The sequence below is a fragment of the Scatophagus argus genome, chromosome 10 (assembly GCF_020382885.2).
Source record: "Scatophagus argus isolate fScaArg1 chromosome 10, fScaArg1.pri, whole genome shotgun sequence".
In the NCBI taxonomy this organism is placed as follows: Eukaryota; Metazoa; Chordata; class Actinopteri; family Scatophagidae; genus Scatophagus; species Scatophagus argus.
In genome coordinates, this window is record NC_058502.1 from 23,949,045 (window position 1) to 23,965,677 (window position 16,633).

Genomic DNA, 16,633 nt, shown 5'->3' on the forward strand with positions numbered 1-16,633 from the left:
GTTCTCTGGACTCAGTGCAGGAGGTGACAGACAAAAGGGTCCTCGCTAAACTAACATCTATGCTGGACCATGAGTCTCATCCCCTGCAGGACACCTTGTCCACTCTGGAGAGCAGCTTCAGGGACAGACTGATTCATCCTCGCTGTGTGAAGGAGAGATTCCATAGGTCTTTCCTTACTGCTGCTGTCAGGCTCTACTACAAGCATGTGCAATACTCTTATTCACTTACTGGTAGTCACTCACTGTACATAAGTTACTAGTTATTATTTATGCAGAACTTTGTAGTTGAGTTAGATAGGTAGATGCTATTATATATATACATATATATTTATTCTGTAACTCTTATTCCAGTGCTGTTTTTGTACCCTGCTGTTGTAATGCTGCAATTTCCCCTTTGTGGGACAAATAAAGATTTTCTTATCTTATTTTAAAGACTTTTGGTTGGCCTTAAAGAAATACTGGCAAATTGTTCAGCAACTTAGGAAGGGGAAGTGGCACTTCATTCACACTGTTTACAGTGGGTTTGGGAGCTGCTGACCTCGACTGAGGAAATAGTTGGAGGGTGGAAGGAATACTTAGGATGAGGATCCCTGCCACCAACCCCTTTTTCTGTGGAGGAAACAGAGCTGCGTGACTCAGGGGTGGGCTCTGGGGCAGAAGTCTGCAGCAGCAGTTCCCCCGGGGATGGATGAGATCCGTGAGTTTATTAAGGCTCTGGATATTACAGGGCTGTCCCGGCTCACACGCCCCTGCAATGCTGTGTGGTCATTGAGGGCGGTGCCTTTGGAAAGAAGGGTGTTCCAATTACAGAAGGATCACACAACTCAGCCTCCCTGGGAAGGTCTATGCCAGGGTGCTGGAAAAGAGAGCTCAAACATTTGTTGAAACTTGGATTCAAGAGGAAAAATGCAGGTTTTGTCCTGGCTGTGGAACACTCAGTCAATTCTACAGATTCACTATGGGAGTGCTACGGGGCCATGGGAGTTCGCCCAACCAGTCCACATCTGTTCAGTGGACCTAGAAAATACACACAACCATGTCCCTCAAATTATCCTGTGGGGGGTTCTACACAAATATGGGGTGGATGGCCTGTTGCTTCAAGACTGCTGCCCCTGTGACTTGGACCCAGGTTAGTGCAAAATGAAAATGAAACAACACAAAGGATGAATGAGAAAATTAAACAGTGTTTCAGACAGCTGCTTAAGCATTTGACGCCATGCATTGACAATGCATGGATAACAGGTGGCTGAACAGACAATCTTCTGATAAATATTGTACTCCATCCACAAGTTTGGTTTCCTTTCCTTTGTTCTGTCATTTGATAACTTTTAGTTTTGTTGCTTGAATGGCCCAGGATATTTGATGCAGTGACATGGAAATTACTAAAAGCAGCCTCAACTGGAAAGCTTCTGCTGCTCCATATAAAAGTCATAGTAACTTACTGTCAGTAACTAACTGACACATAGTCAATGTAACTTACAAATACCGGTCAAGGTGCAGTGAAATGTCTATGTCAGTACAGGTTCCACAGCCCATGTCTCTGTATAGAGTTGAAATCATTTTTTGCTGTCTTGGGCCATTTCTGTTGGAAGTTCACAAATGTAAGCGAGGAGAGTTTCCTTCTTAGTGTAGGCAATCTTTGGACCCTTGCCACTGAATAACCAATTGAGTGGGAGCGTGCAAATCGATTCTCTTACCAGAGACAAGTCCTTAGAGGTGTCAATTGTTCAAATCAACCCAAGTCTTCCTGAGATATCGCCTTGCATAAACACAGACAGTGATCTGCAGGATCAGCCACTTTTAAGCCTGGAGGTGGATGACGCACGTAGTGACGGAGTGACAGAGAAAATTTGGGCTTGCTTGCTAGGTTTTCATTTCGAAAATAGCAGAAGGAAGAAAGAAGACATGTTTTACAACATCTGAAGTGCTGGATATATTGATGACTGAAAGCGGGGCAGGGCATCATCCAGCCAGTAAGCAATCTGGACAACAGCAATCTGGAATCCGTTATACCATCAGACGATCACAGTGACGACACTGACAATGAAGATTGTGAAGTAGGCCTGTTTCTGGCTCAGCATCTACTCCACCCCCGCAGCAGTTGCCATAGCCATCACTGTCGACACCAACATCAAAGCCACAGAGGCAGCCTCAGTCATGTGTCTGTACTATTCTGCCTCAGCTGTCTTTGCCGTTATCAGAAGGAGACTCCCCTCCACCAACGTTTTTTACCAACATTTTACCTAATTTTTTTTATTCATTACTCTGGACATTTTTGCATTATTTTATTCTCTCAATCGGAGTCAATCTTCACCTTCTTAGTACAGTTTTCTTTGAATGGAGTGGGTATTATAGAAGACTATATATACTCTTCTCCACCTGCTTCATAATAGTAAAGTCAATCTTGTTACAGGCAATGATACAATGATTTTCTTGAGTTTTAGATTTTCACTGCATGACTCCAGAGAGATATTCACTCTAAAACAAGATAAATAACATTTTTAATTTATGCTGTTTATGCTTCTGTGCCACCTTGATTTATTCTGACCTGGTAATATATGTTAATATATACTTATTTTTACACTTCTACAATAATCACATTGTAGTTGCTGAGATATACTCATTTTAATTTGGGATTGTCATTTTCACAAAAAGAGACCTTGTTAGGAACAGGTCATATAATATACCATAGTAATTTGGCATAAGATAATATCTACTTTAAGTTCAATACTTTATAATAACTATACAACAATATATTTGGATTGGAGTTGACTTGGACTTGACTCAGATCAGTAATGGACTTAACGACTTGAACTTGACAAGGACTTGAATACTGGGAACTAGAAACTCGACTCGGGCTCTGGGTTTGGTGACTCAACCACAACACTGGTGATGGGTAGATGATTTATGAGTATACACAGTTTAGGATGAACTCAGAGTCAACCCTCACACCTTGCGTCCAAGCCCATACTACCTCAGTTTCTCCACATCCACGCTATCAGCAACAAGGCTGTGGGGTGGTCAAGAATTACATTATTTACATTTCATGATTTTTTTTCTCCTAATTCAAGTTAGTCAAAAATCCTTCACCTCTAAAATCCTGAAAGCCTGATGCTGAAGATGAGTCCATGTTTTTGAGTTCTTCCAGTTTCTAAATTGCAGTAAAATACATTGGGCTAAAGCTAATAATGGTGATTAGCAACAAACTCAATTTGTGTGTTAGTGGAGTCAATTTCAAGCAAACTTTACCCTTAGCCGACTGTTGGAACCTCTAGCCATGTGTTCACGAGAACAATAGAGAGGCCTACATGTACCCCACGAGGCCTGAGCTAGAGTGACGAACCGTTAGAGACCCCCCCCACCACCACCCATGACGTACACCTAGTCGTAAGAATTCAAACCCAGGACCAGCACAGACATTGGCTGTGCGCCAGCCATCTCCACGGGGTCCAAGGTGTCACAAAAAGAGTCACCACTCACATGGTCACCCAACATCTTGTTTGCTGACTCACCACTCACGTGGTCACCCCGCCATCTTGTTTTCTTTTTGCCACCATTTTGAATCCTTACTCTCACATACACACACATATACTCTCTCTGATACTTCTACACACACACACACACACATATATATATATGTATATGTATATATATATATATATATATATATATATATATATATATATATATTTATGTCTTTTGCTGCTGTACTTGTATACCTATTGTAGCTAGTAGTTAATGTGTACGCATAAAACTTGGATTATAATAGCTTGTGTTACAAAGTGATACTTATCTTTGGATGATTGTTGCTCTTCAATAAATTCTATTATAGTTTAATCTGTCTTTGTCTGTGGTTATTGTGAATGGACTAGTAACAACAGCTGGATTCATGACAGTCAGTGCTCGAGTTTACCCTTCCTAGAATTTTAAGAGACTGTTTTCCCACTTGTTAATTTGGCTATTGGTCCCTGGTGACAGGGTGGTGCCCCGATTTTTCCTACTAGTGCACAACACCGACTACAATTATTTACAATTATATTTGTGATGTTTATTACTTTTATCACCAAAAGCAGACAACGAAGTGCCAGCTTCATCTGTAACTGATGTAACCGTGTTAAATGGGCATGAGATCACTGGATATCAATTGCAGGCTACTGAATTAAAACTGAAAAATGCTAATTTGCCCCCCCATCCCACTCCCATACTCACTTCTTATGGAGGCGAATGTAAGCTGAAGAGAGGTTGTTCCATGCTTCTGCATTCTAAAAAGAAAAGGGGAAAAACAGAGGGGAAGAGGAGGAAAAATATTGTCTAGATAATAACGATATTTATGATAACTGCACAGGGGCCATCAAGGGGTTCAGAGGTGGTTGGAAGAGTGACCATTGAAGAACTCTTCAAACAAGCAGGTTTCTTCGATATGGTGTATGTGTTCTAAAGTCAAGACATTTTGACCAATGTCTATATTGTGTATTTGTTTTGTAGATAAGTATTTATTATGTAGTAAGTTCTGTTCTGCATGTGTGTGTAGATGTGTTTATGCACTTACGTCTGGTTCTAGACCCACACATCTCTGGAAAGCCTTGGCAGCTCCCTCATAGGCCTCCAGGGCAAAGTAAGCACAACCAAGGGAAAACCACACACCAAGCTGTCCAAGGCACCCAAAACAATGAAAGAGAGTCCAAGCATTACATTTCTCCACAGATGTTTCCATGACGCAGGTATTCACCATATTCACAACAATACCATGTTAGTTTACAGTGTTGGCATGCTAATATTTTCTCGGGTTTCCTCCGAGATTGTCGACAGTGCACTGTTAACAAGTGTTTGCTCGTGGGGGAATGTTGGGTTCTCTGTATTACAAAATTTAATTGAAGAGTTTGGTCTAGACCTGCTCTAACTGGAAAGTGTCATGAGATAACTTTTGTTGTGATTTGCAGCAATATAAATAAACTGAATTGAACTGAATTGCAATTATTAATAATAGACAAAAAGTACAGCTGAATCTGCTGTCATTAGTTTTGCAGTTGTTTAGATGTAAAAAGTTCATTGCATATTTACATTTTTACATACCAAACCATTGGACAAAATTAAATTATGCTGGTTGATGACTGATTCATTCTGAAAGGGTCTGTACTGAATTCCCCACCACCGATATTAGGACATATTGTCTGGAAAGTACCAAATTTACTGGTCCATTTTGTATTGGCAGCTTTAGGACAGCTTGTGCACATAAAAATGTGGTGTTTATTCCTTGATTTCACTGCAGTTGCTTTTAGTATTATCTGAACTGGTTTCAGTTTGTGTCAACTTGACCAAATGGCCAAAGGAAGCAGATGAGAACCACTAGTTGCAAGGAGACATTCCATCATTAAGAGTTTGATTCTTCACTGCACCATGAATACAAACTGGCAAGAACTTTATAGCTAGTCCGTCACACACAAATTTGACACCTCATGTATTTTCAAATCTTTCCTGGGTGTGTACCATTTACACAGTTCAATGAAATTTTCTACCCACATAAATACAGCATAAATGTTTATATAAAACTGTTACCAAAATAAAATTTTGAGGTGGTTCAAAAATTAGTTGTTACTGAAGTCAACTCAATATAAACTTTATTACATGAGATATACTTCCCCAAAAATGTAATGTACCAAATGTACCAAAAAAGCATGAACATGGCATTTCATTCCCAATGAATTAAGGCCAGAAATGTTAGTACTTTGCTCATACCTGCATGGCGTTGATTTTGAGTGACTGCTCAAAACAGTCAACACATTTTTGGAACTCCTTGTAGTGGAGGTGCAGCAGGGCTTTGGAGCGCATGGCTCTGGCACTGTGCTGGCCTGATAGCTCCCATGCTCGGTCATAGTACTGATGGTCCTTCAATATGTCTCCGAGCAGACAGTACAGAACGGGTGTCTCCTTCTTCTCCAACTCCCTGCGAACAATCTCCTCGGCCTGAGCAAGCAGGCCAAAAAAAAAGGGAGTTCAGGGTCAAGTAGAAGATGATGAAGAAAGGAGACAGTCATTTCAAGAGAAAACAGAAGAGAGGACAGCAAGCAAAGTAGAGTGAAGAAACAACAGAAAGATGTTGTAGGGTAGTGTTTGAGATGACGGGAAGTAAAATATCAACAAAGGTAGGATAACAGGAGAATGATGCGTAAAAACACAACATATTAGATCTGGGGGAAAAAAGGACACAAACACAGAAAAATTAAGGGTACGTAGCATGATGTTCAGTGTAAGCACAATGACAGTCAAATCACTGTTGGGATCTCTGGCCATGCGCTCTGGAGAACAATAGAGCGGCCTACATGTAACCCATAAAGCCTGAGTTAGAGTGGCTAACAGTTAGAGACCCCACCCATGACGTGCACCTAGTCATAAATTCCTGAGTTCAAACTCAGAACCGGCACGGACATTGGCTGTGTGCCAGCCATCTCCACGGGGGTCCGAGGTGACGTCACTCAGGTAACAAAAGGTCACTGCGACCATCAGATTATGCTTTTTCCCATGCGTGCTGTGACAGTGAGAGCTTCTCCAGGCTCTCCAGGTGTCCAAACCGTCAAAAAGGGAGCAACAATCAAACATTTTGATTATCATCATCTTAGATCCCGGGTCACAGTTCTGCAACTCGCAGACTGCTGTATTTTTTTCTGTAACTTTTCCTTTTTTCCTTTTACCGACGTGGATCGCTGGGCAATCAGCTGATCGCACGTTAACGAGCCGCGCGCCTTTGTTAAGGACGAAACAAAGTTTGTTAACTTCTTCACCGGTGATTTGCTCCGCTGCCGCAGAGAGATCAATACTCCGCATCATCTGAAATAACGGACCGCCAGCATCCCGCCGAGGACGACGCTGCGAACGTTTAAGCGGATTATTATTTCAAACTCCGAAAGATCGGAGCAACGCAAAGTAAGAGGCTTATGTCTGGGCAGAGATAGTGTAAAGTAGGGTTGTTTACACATGATTTCCTGTAACTCTTAAGTGCTGCATTTATTGATTTTCTTTCCAATCGGTCATTTCCACCGTTTCAGCGAGACCGCGCGTCACCGGTTAAAGGACCAATAGCTGAGCAGATAAGCTCCGGTTTACTGACTCCGCTATTGTGTGGTGATACGCGAGTTTCTAAAGAATTGGAGTGGATTCTTTTATTGGGTTGTGTTTCTTGTATTTTCATTTCTATCTTTCCTCACACTCTTCCTTCTGAACGGTAAGGCGAAAGTCCGAGCACGCGATCACGAACCGTAACCAAGGGGTACGTGGCGCTCAAAGGCTTCCGCCCATTGTTCTCTTCTATGACCATATAAGCAACATTACGTGGGTTATCACCAACTTGGCCCTGAATAATACGGCCAGCGTATTCTTCTGTAGCTATTTAGGTTTTGCTGAGTCATCACTTCCGTGTTGACTAGCTGTTTTGTTTGCTGAATCATCCTTTATGTGGTTGTTCATCTCGTGTGCTGATTCCTCCTCATGTAGTCCTCCACCATTTTGGTAATAGTTTCCCCACTCGCCATTTTGGTTGTAGTTCTCCACTTATGTGGCCATCCGCCATCTTAATTGTAGTCAGCCACTAGCTTGTTGTTAGCTGCTATCTTGCTAACCGCCATCTTGTTTGTTTTTAGCCGCTAGCTTGTTAGCCGCTATCTGGCTAGCTTGTTAGCCTCCATACTGTTTGTTGTCATCTCTCTCTCTCACACGCACACCCACACACACACTCCTGTATATATGCACACCTATGTATACTCTTGTTGCTGTACCTGTGTCATCCCTAGTTAATAGTTAATGTGTTGATAAAACGATTATAATAGTGTTTTACAAAGTGATACTTATCTATGGATGGTTGTTGCTGTTTAATAAATCCTGTTATAGTTTAACCTGTTGTTGTCTGTGGTTATTGTGTATGTACTTGTAATAACAGCTGAATTCATGACAGCCAGTGCTCGGAATCATCCTTCACAATTTTAAGAGACTGTTTTCCCATTAATTAATTTGGCTATTGGTCCCTGGTGACAGGGTGGTGCCCCGATATTTATGTGTATAAAGCATACACTGATTTTTGCTTTAATGATTATTCCCCATAATCATTGACTCTTTTGCCAATAACCAAATTTCTCCTACTAGTGCACAACATCACCGACAGACATTTGCACTCATTGCACCTCACCATGCCACAATATATTTTAGACTGTTCATGGACTAAGTTCAGTCGCATACTGTTGTGACTGATGAACAGATTGTTTTCTCGCTACAAAACCTTATATCTTGATATAGATTTAGATTTTGAAGTGGGCCAGACAAACCATTGAAAGGCTCATGGCCTCCAAGACCTGACAGATTAGTTTCACTGCATTCCTTTTAAAACCTAAGTGCTATGTTCACATATTTTGAAATGTAACGTAACTGACACACATTTTCACATCAAAATGAAGCCTTTCTGTAATGTTGTTAGACATTTAGAGTAACAAAATAAGCATTTTGAGTAGACACAACTTTTACAGTCAGCACTGCAACCATGTTGTTACTGCCAGCTGAGGGGATCTATTGGATCAGCTCTAAAACTTTTGGAGATCCACAATGCAGAGTGTGGATGCAGGATGTGGTGTAGATATCCTTGATGGGGGTGGCAACCCGATGACCTTTTCAACTGTTCTCACTACCTGTTGCAGGCCCTTGTGATCCTCTGCGGTGCAGTTACCATACCTGGCAGTGATGCAGCTGCACAGGACGCTCTCAGTGGTCCCCCTGTAGAATGTGGTGAGGATGGGGGGAGGAAGATGGGCATTCCTCTGCTTCCTCAGGAAGCGGAACCGCTGCTGGGTTTTCTTGATAGTGAAGCTGGACCAAGTGAGGTCATCCGCCAAGGAACTTGGTGCTCTTGACAATCTCCGTGGTGGGGCCATCAATGTTTAGTGAAGAGTGGTCACTCTGTGCTCTTCTGAAGTCCACACCAGTCTCTTTGGTCTTGCTGATATTCAGGGATACGTTGCTGACTTTGCACCAGTCCGTTAGATGTTGCACCTCCTCTCTGTAGGCTGACTCGTTGTTCTTGCTGATGAGACCCATCACAGTCGTGTCATCAACGAACTTAATAACGTCGTGCTGTGCACTGCCTCACAATCATGAGTCAGCAGAGTGAACAGCAGAGGGCTGAGCACACATTCTTGAGAGACTCCTGTGCTCACAGCAGTGGTGCTAGAGATGTTGCTGCTTATTTGGACATTCTGAAGTCTCTCAGTTAGAAAGTCCAGGACCCAGTTGCAGGGGGAGGTGTAAGGCCAAGCACGCTCAGCTTTTCAACCAGGTGCTAAGGGACGATGGTGTTGAATGCTGAACTGAAGTTTATTAAACAGCATTTGAACAAAAATGTTTGTTGTCCAGGTGAATGAGAGCCAGGTGGAGCACAGTGGTAATGACGTCGTCCGTTGAGTGGTTGCTACGGCACACAAGTTGTAGAGCAGGGGTGTCAAACTCAGTTGCACAGGGGGCCAAAACTCAAAGCACACCTTAGATCGCGGGCCGATCTAAAGTGAACACTTTGAACACATTTTTAAACATACAGAATAAAAACAAACAGGATTATCATTCCAAAATAAATAAAATAAATTACTAAATGCATTTATGCATGTGTATATACACACATATATATATATACACACACATATATATATATATCTGTATGTATATATAATAAAATCTCCTGTCAAAACAAGTTAGAAATACGAACATGCTGCAAAAAAACCTTGAAAAAAAAGTGTTTTTCTCACAAGAATGTTTGTAATAAACTAAAAAGACTTGCAAGACATTATTGCTTGAGTAAATGGCATGATCTCACAGAGGACTTCTTACTTCTACTACAATATTTCTAATATTTCTCTAACTACAATATTTATTATCACCATCAGGCATAGTTTTATTTACTTTCTTTGTAAAGTGCAGGCCTGTTGTTTGTCACCATATGAGCAAGTAGCAGGTGAGGAGATTTTGGTTAAGGATAAACAGAAATAAGCAGGAAGAAGGAAGATAGCCAGCCATTCATTTTATTTTCAGAAAAGACACCACCAACACCAGTCTGAAAATGTCGTGAACACACCAACATGTGGTGGGTGATTGTGCTGAAAGTGATGTTTGGTCGTCTCACGGCTGCTATCCAGACCATTCGGCGTCTACTTGTTAGCTCACAGATCCGAGGTCCTTGCTGCACGTAGGAAATGAGAAAAAAAAAGCTCACCCGATCGATTGTTTTACCGAAGCGATCATTTGAACGATTGTGGCAGTTAACAACACAGCATGTTCGCACCATGTTTTAACTTGTTGAGACCCGTAACCGGTGGATCGCTGGTTCGATTCCCCGTCCCGGTGTCCATGGCTGAGGTACCCTTGAGCAAGGTACCTAACCCCCACTGCTCCCCGGGCGCTGCACGCGGTCGCCCACTGCCCCGGGTTTGCTGTGTGTGTGTGCACGTCACTTGGGTGGGTTAAATGCAGAGAACAAATTTCGTTGGAGTGAGTTCCCTCCAATGACAAGATATGTCACTTTCCTTTTCCTTTTCCTTTCCATTGGTAACAATAATAATAGATCTATATGAAGCTATATGAGCTCGCAGGCCGAATATAATTATATGCCGGGCTGGATGTGGCCCGCAGGCCTTTAGTTTGACACATGTGTTGTAGAGGATCTAGGGTGGGGGGCAGCTGGTCCTTTATGTGCGTCATGACCAACCTCGAAGCACTTCTTCACAGTGGGTGTGAATGCAACAGGACACTGGTGTTGTGACAGGGCACTGGTGACTTCTTGGGCTTCTTTGGGTGCTTTCCTTGAACCATGTAGGAATGATGGCACAGCTTAGGGAGATGTTGAAGATATCTGTGACAACATCCATAAGCTGGTCTGCACAGAGTCCAGTTCAGTTTATTGTTGAACACCCAGATACTTATAAGAGTACACACTCTCTATGTTCATTCCCTGGATGTTCACCGGTTTTGGGTAGGCGTGACTGCACCTGCGAAAATCCACCACTAGCTCCTTGGTTTTCGATGCGTTGATCTGGAGGCAGTTCCACAAAGTCCTTGATCAGTTCTCTGTACTCCCTGTCATCATCATCAGTGATGAGACAAACAATGGCAGAGTCGTCAGATAACTTCTGCAGATGACAATGTGCAGAACTGTGCCTGAAGTCTGCAGTGTACAGGGTGAACAGAACAGGAGCCAAGACTGTTCCCTGTGGAGCCCCTGTGCAGCAGACTACCATGTCTGAGACACAGTCTTTAGTCCTCACGTACTGTGAGCGGTTGGTGAGGTAAACCATAATCTAGAATGTGAGATAATGATCCACGCCTGAGAGTTTCAGCTTGTCCCTCAGAAGCAGAGGCTGGATGGTGTTGAAGGTCGAAGAATGTGATCCTCACAGTGCTTCCAGGCTTCTCAAGGTGGGAGACAGCTCTGTGAAGGAGGAAGATGACGGCATCATCCACCCCAATGCCAGGCTGATAGGTGAACTGCAGTGGGTCCATGGTTGGTCCCACCAGAGGGCAGAGATGGACGAGGACCAGTCGTTCCAGTGTCTTCATCAGGTGCAATGTCAGTGCCACTGGCCTGTAGCTGCTGAGGTCCTTTGGGTGAGGTGTCTTTGGCACTGGCACCATGCAGGATGTTTTCCACAGCTGTGGAACTCTCCCAAGCTTCAGGCTCAGGTTGAAGGTGTGCTCCACAATCCCACAGAGTTGGTCTGCGTAGGACTTGAGGAGCCTGGAACTGATGCCATCTGGACCTGCAGCCTTTTTCGCCTTGATCTTCCTGAGCTCTTTCCTCACTTGCTCTGTAGAGAGGGACAGACTGGGGCACGGGGGCAGGGTGTTAGGGGGTGTGTGGGTGTGTGTGGGAGTGGGAGGGGTGAGAGCATTGGAGGTGGTGGTGGGGGAGACAGTAGAGGAGGATGCAGTGGTGGCTGGCTGAGATCTGAGCGCTGTGTGAGTGGGGGTGGGTGTGATGGAGGGGGGAAATACAGGGTGTGTTGACAAGGGGGGGCTGCAGCAGGGATAACTGGGCTGGGGGAGGGTTAAATGTCTGATCGAACTTATTGAAGAATAGGTTCAGATCATTCACCCAGTTTTGGTCCCCCACAGCCTGGGAGTCTGGTTCTTTGAATCCTCAGATGGTGTTCCAGCCTCTTCAGGCTCCGCTGATGTAGTTCTGCAGCCTCTGTTTTTTCCCTGTATCGGTTCTTCCCCTCTCTGATCTTCCACTTCAGCTCCTTCTACACAGTCTTCATCTTCTCCTTGTTTCCAGACTTAAAGACCCTCTTTCTCACCATAAGAAGGACATTTATGTCCGGATTGATCCAAGGTTTATTGTTGGAGAAACACCGTACAGTCCTGGTGGGAACAGTGTTCTCCACACAGAAGATGATATAGTCCAGTGATAACAGTCCCTCAGAGCTTCTTCAGTCTCCTCAGACCTCTTCTTACTGTGCAGGTCACGGCTTGTTGCCTGTGCATGAGGAGTTCATACACAGGCACTGTTACGAAGTGCTCTTCTATGAGCCCTAATTCCTATTGAAGATCTGTGGAAGGAGCTGAAACATGCCATCTGCAGAAGGCACCCTTCAAACCTGAGACAATTGGAGCAGTTCACTTATAAAGAATGGGCCAAAACACCTGTTGACAGGTGCAGAAGTCTCACTGACAGTTACAGAAATCGTTTGATTGCAGTGATTGCCTCAAAAGGTTGTGCAACAAAATATTAAGTTAAGTGTACCATCACTGTCGCCAAGGCCTGTTTCATTAGTTTCTTTGTTTTTTAAATGATTATTAACAACAATTCAAAAACAATGTCTGGTTTACATTGGTTAATTTTTATTTCTTATCACTTTTGTCAGTTTCAAGTTATTTCACTGACCATTGTGGGTTTTTCTTTAATTAAAAGAGGGATACCAACAATTTTGTCAAATCAAATTTTCCTGGGCACATGGGAACACACATGCAACATTACATTACATTACATTACACATTACATGTAATGAACGCACACAGGAGCAGTGGGCTGCTACTGTCATGTGCCCAGGGATCAAATTGGGGGTTAAGTGCCTTGCTCAAAGGCACATCAGCCAGCCAGTTCGGTGAGGGTATTGAACCGGCAACCGTCTGGTCACAACAATGCCTAGAGGTGTGGCCTCTAGGCCACAGCTGTAACATGTGCATAAGTATTCACACCCTTGGCACACTTATTTTTGGGCAGTTTCTCCCACTCTTCAATGCAGAACCTCTCAAGCTCCATCAGGTTGGATGGGGAGCATCAGTGCAAAGCCATTTTCAGATCTCTCCAGAGATGCTCAATAGGGTTCAAGTCTGGGCTCTGGCTGGGCCACTCAAGGACATTCACAGAGTTGTGCCGAAGCCACTCCTTTGTGATGTTGGCTGTATGCTTATGGGCCATGTCCTGTTGGAAGATAAACCTTCACCCCAGTCTGAGGTCCAGTGCACTCTGGAGCAGGTTGTCAACAAGGATGTCTCTATACATTGCTGCAGTCATTTTCCCTCCCTTCCTAGTCTCCCAGTTCCTGATGCTGCAAAACATCCCCACAGCATGATGCTACCACCATCATGCTTCACAGTAGGACTGGTATTGGCCAGGTGATGAGCAGTGCCTGGTTTCCTCCAGACATGACGCTTGACAGTTCAATCTTGTTTGATCAGACCATAGAATTCTGTTTCTCGTGGTCTGAGAGGCCTTCAGGTGCCTTTTGGCAAACTTCAGGCGGGCTTTATGCATTTTACTGAGGAGTGGCTTCCGTCTGGCCACTCTACCATACAGGCCTGATTGGCGGCGTGCTGCAGAAATGGTTGTCCTTCTTGAAGGTTCTCCCCTCTCCACAGAGCAATGCTGGAGCTCTGTCAGCGTGACCATTGGGTTGTTGGTCACCTCCCTGACTAAGGCCCTTCTACCTCAATCACTCAGTTTAGTTGGGCGGCCAGCTCTAAGAAGAGTCCTGGTGGTTCCAAACATTTTCCACTTACAGATTATGGAGGCCACTGTGCTCTTTGGGGCCTTTAATGCAGCAGAAATCTTCCCGTAACCTTCCCCAGATCTGTGCCTCACACAATCCTGTCTCTGAGGTCTACAGACAATTCCTTTGACTTCATGGCTTGGTTTGTGCTCTGACATGCACCGTCAACTGTAAGGGCTTATATAGACACGTGTGTGCCTTTCCAGATCATGCCCAATCAACTGAATTTACCACAGGTGGACTCAACTCAAGTTGTAGAAACCTCTGAAGGATGATCAATGGAAACAGGATGCACCTGAGCTCAGTTTTGAGTGTCATGACAAGAAGGGTGTGAATACTTATGTACGTTATATTTTTTATTTTTCATTTTTAATAAATTTGCAAAAAATACAAGCAAACTCGTTTCACTTTGTCATTTTGAGGTATTTTGTGTAGAATTTTGAGGGAGAAATTTAATTTAATCCATGTTGGAATGAGACTGTAACATAACAAAATGTGGAAAAAGCGAAGCAGTGTGAATACTTTCCGGATGCACTGTATAAGGGCACAATGGACTGGTTTTGCTCTGCTTTCCCAAACCACTGATGGTGATATTAGTCATCAGTAAAGGATGTCCACCCTGGGACTTCTGGTTGAGTATAGATTTTGTCAGGAAAAATTATTTGGTTTGGAATAAATTAATTCTAAACTTACTGCCTGACAATAGAGGCACATTCCTAAGCCAGCATTGCCAAGCTACTGACTGACTTGGACAATCTTCTGCCTGTTCTGCCCAACAACCTCACTGCAACTGTCACTTATTTGCTTGATAAAGCTTTGGCTCCAGTCAACTCCTCCAACCCAATCCACTGTGGGCCTGCTAGGCAAATAACCACGATTGAGAATGGCTTATCCGACTAAAGTGACAAAGTTGCAGAATTGGAGAATGCATATGCTACGCTGAAAACCAAATATAGTGTGTTGCTCGACAAGGTAGATGATTCGGAAACTTATTTAGACAGATCAAATTTAAGCGGGGTCGACTGGAAGGCTCGGGCTTAATCAAGTTAAGGATAGAGTTCTTAACCAAGATCTTCAGGACCCGAGTTCTGCAAAAAACACCACTGACAGTGTTTTGACATCTGACATCTTTATGCGGACATTTGCAACAGCATACTTTCCTTGAACACTGGCTCAGCATCTACAAAGGCTTTTTTAATTGTTATGTATCCAGTTCCTCTGTTTCAAGCTGGCAATTCTCACACACAGTCTGCATAGTCTAGTTGGGATTTGGTTCACAGACCGATGGCTATCTAATGAGCATATCAAAGCTGTTATTTTGCATTGCTTTCTTTTATTTATTTTCTTTAATCTGGGTTACCCACCAAAAAACAAGTCAAAACATGACTTTAGCTATTTTTTGTTTTGTTTTCTGTTTTATTTAAGTAACCACTATGAAGGAATTTTCCATATAGTTAGCCTGTATCCTTTGCAGGTGTCTGCATCAAAATTGTGTATTTAATCTGTAGCTATTACATAGTAACCAGTACAGTCTACACAGCAAATAGGCAAAGCATATAAGCCCTGTGGTAGAAAGGTCAGCTGTTCTGTCAGGAGTTAGAGGAGCCTAAGCATCAGGAGAAAGATTACAATGTGTGGTATGTAAAGACATGTTTAGGTATAAATAATCAATTATGCACACATTTGTTTAGGCTAATAACACAAGAACTTTGAGAGAATTACATTTATTTCTCCATACTTCATTTTTTGTCAGAATAATTTTGTGACAGAGTTCATGGAAGCAGTTGAGTGGCCATTATCATCTCAGATCATGCTGCCTGAACAAGAACATCATTTCCCGAAACGTGATGTTTTGATACTTTCCAACTACATCTGTGAAAAAAAAAAACCTATATGCGTTGATACCATCATACAGTATATAACCAAAAGTATGGGACCATTACACCAACAGGGACTTTAATGACAATGCATTCTAAATACATAAACACTATTATTTGCAGCCATAAGAGCTTCCAACCTTCTGGGAAGGCTTTCCACAAGATGGGTGTTAAATTAGTGATCTAGCTTCATTTATTATCCTGCACTTCAACAAATTTAGTAAATTGACAAATTTAAAACTGGTTCAAGCTGATCTGTTGAAGCGTTTGGCTCCACAGTGACAATGCTGACAATGAAGATTGTGAGCCACCAAGTAGGCTTACTTCTGGCTCAGCATCTACTCCACCCCCATAACCATTGCCAGGGCCATCATTGTCGACACCAACATCAAAGCCACAGACAGGCAGTCCCAGTGATGTACCTGTATTATTCTGCCTCAGCCGTCTGTTGTCATCTGAAGGAGACTCTCCTCCTCCACAGTTTTTACCATCATTTTACCTCACTTTTTTATTCATTATCCTGGACATTTCTGTGTTATTTATTCACTCCAAAGGCAGTCAATCTTCACCTCCTTAGTACAGTTTTGAAAGGGGTGGGTATGGGGGCAAAGAAGAATTTCTCAAAACGAGAATGAACACCTACAGTGACATATGAATCAAATAAAATAAGTTTTATAGTTTGGTACCTGAGAAACCTCAAATGGCAAAGGTGTGCCAAAAAGTGCCAAAATGTGCCAAATG

The 16,633-nt window shown here is 43.0% G+C and overlaps 1 protein-coding gene across 1 annotated transcript in view; it reads right to left on the reverse strand.

Annotated features, from left to right (window-relative positions):
• Positions 1-16,633, reverse strand: part of ttc27 (tetratricopeptide repeat domain 27) — a 103,986-nt gene that overhangs the window by 21,487 nt on the left and 65,866 nt on the right. The window contains exons 13-15 of the mRNA XM_046400976.1: positions 5,737-5,964; positions 4,550-4,648; positions 4,210-4,262 (exon numbers count right to left, since the gene is read on the reverse strand). Of these exons, the coding sequence (XP_046256932.1) occupies positions 4,210-4,262; positions 4,550-4,648; positions 5,737-5,964 (380 nt within the window). The remainder of the gene's footprint in view (positions 1-4,209; positions 4,263-4,549; positions 4,649-5,736; positions 5,965-16,633) is intronic.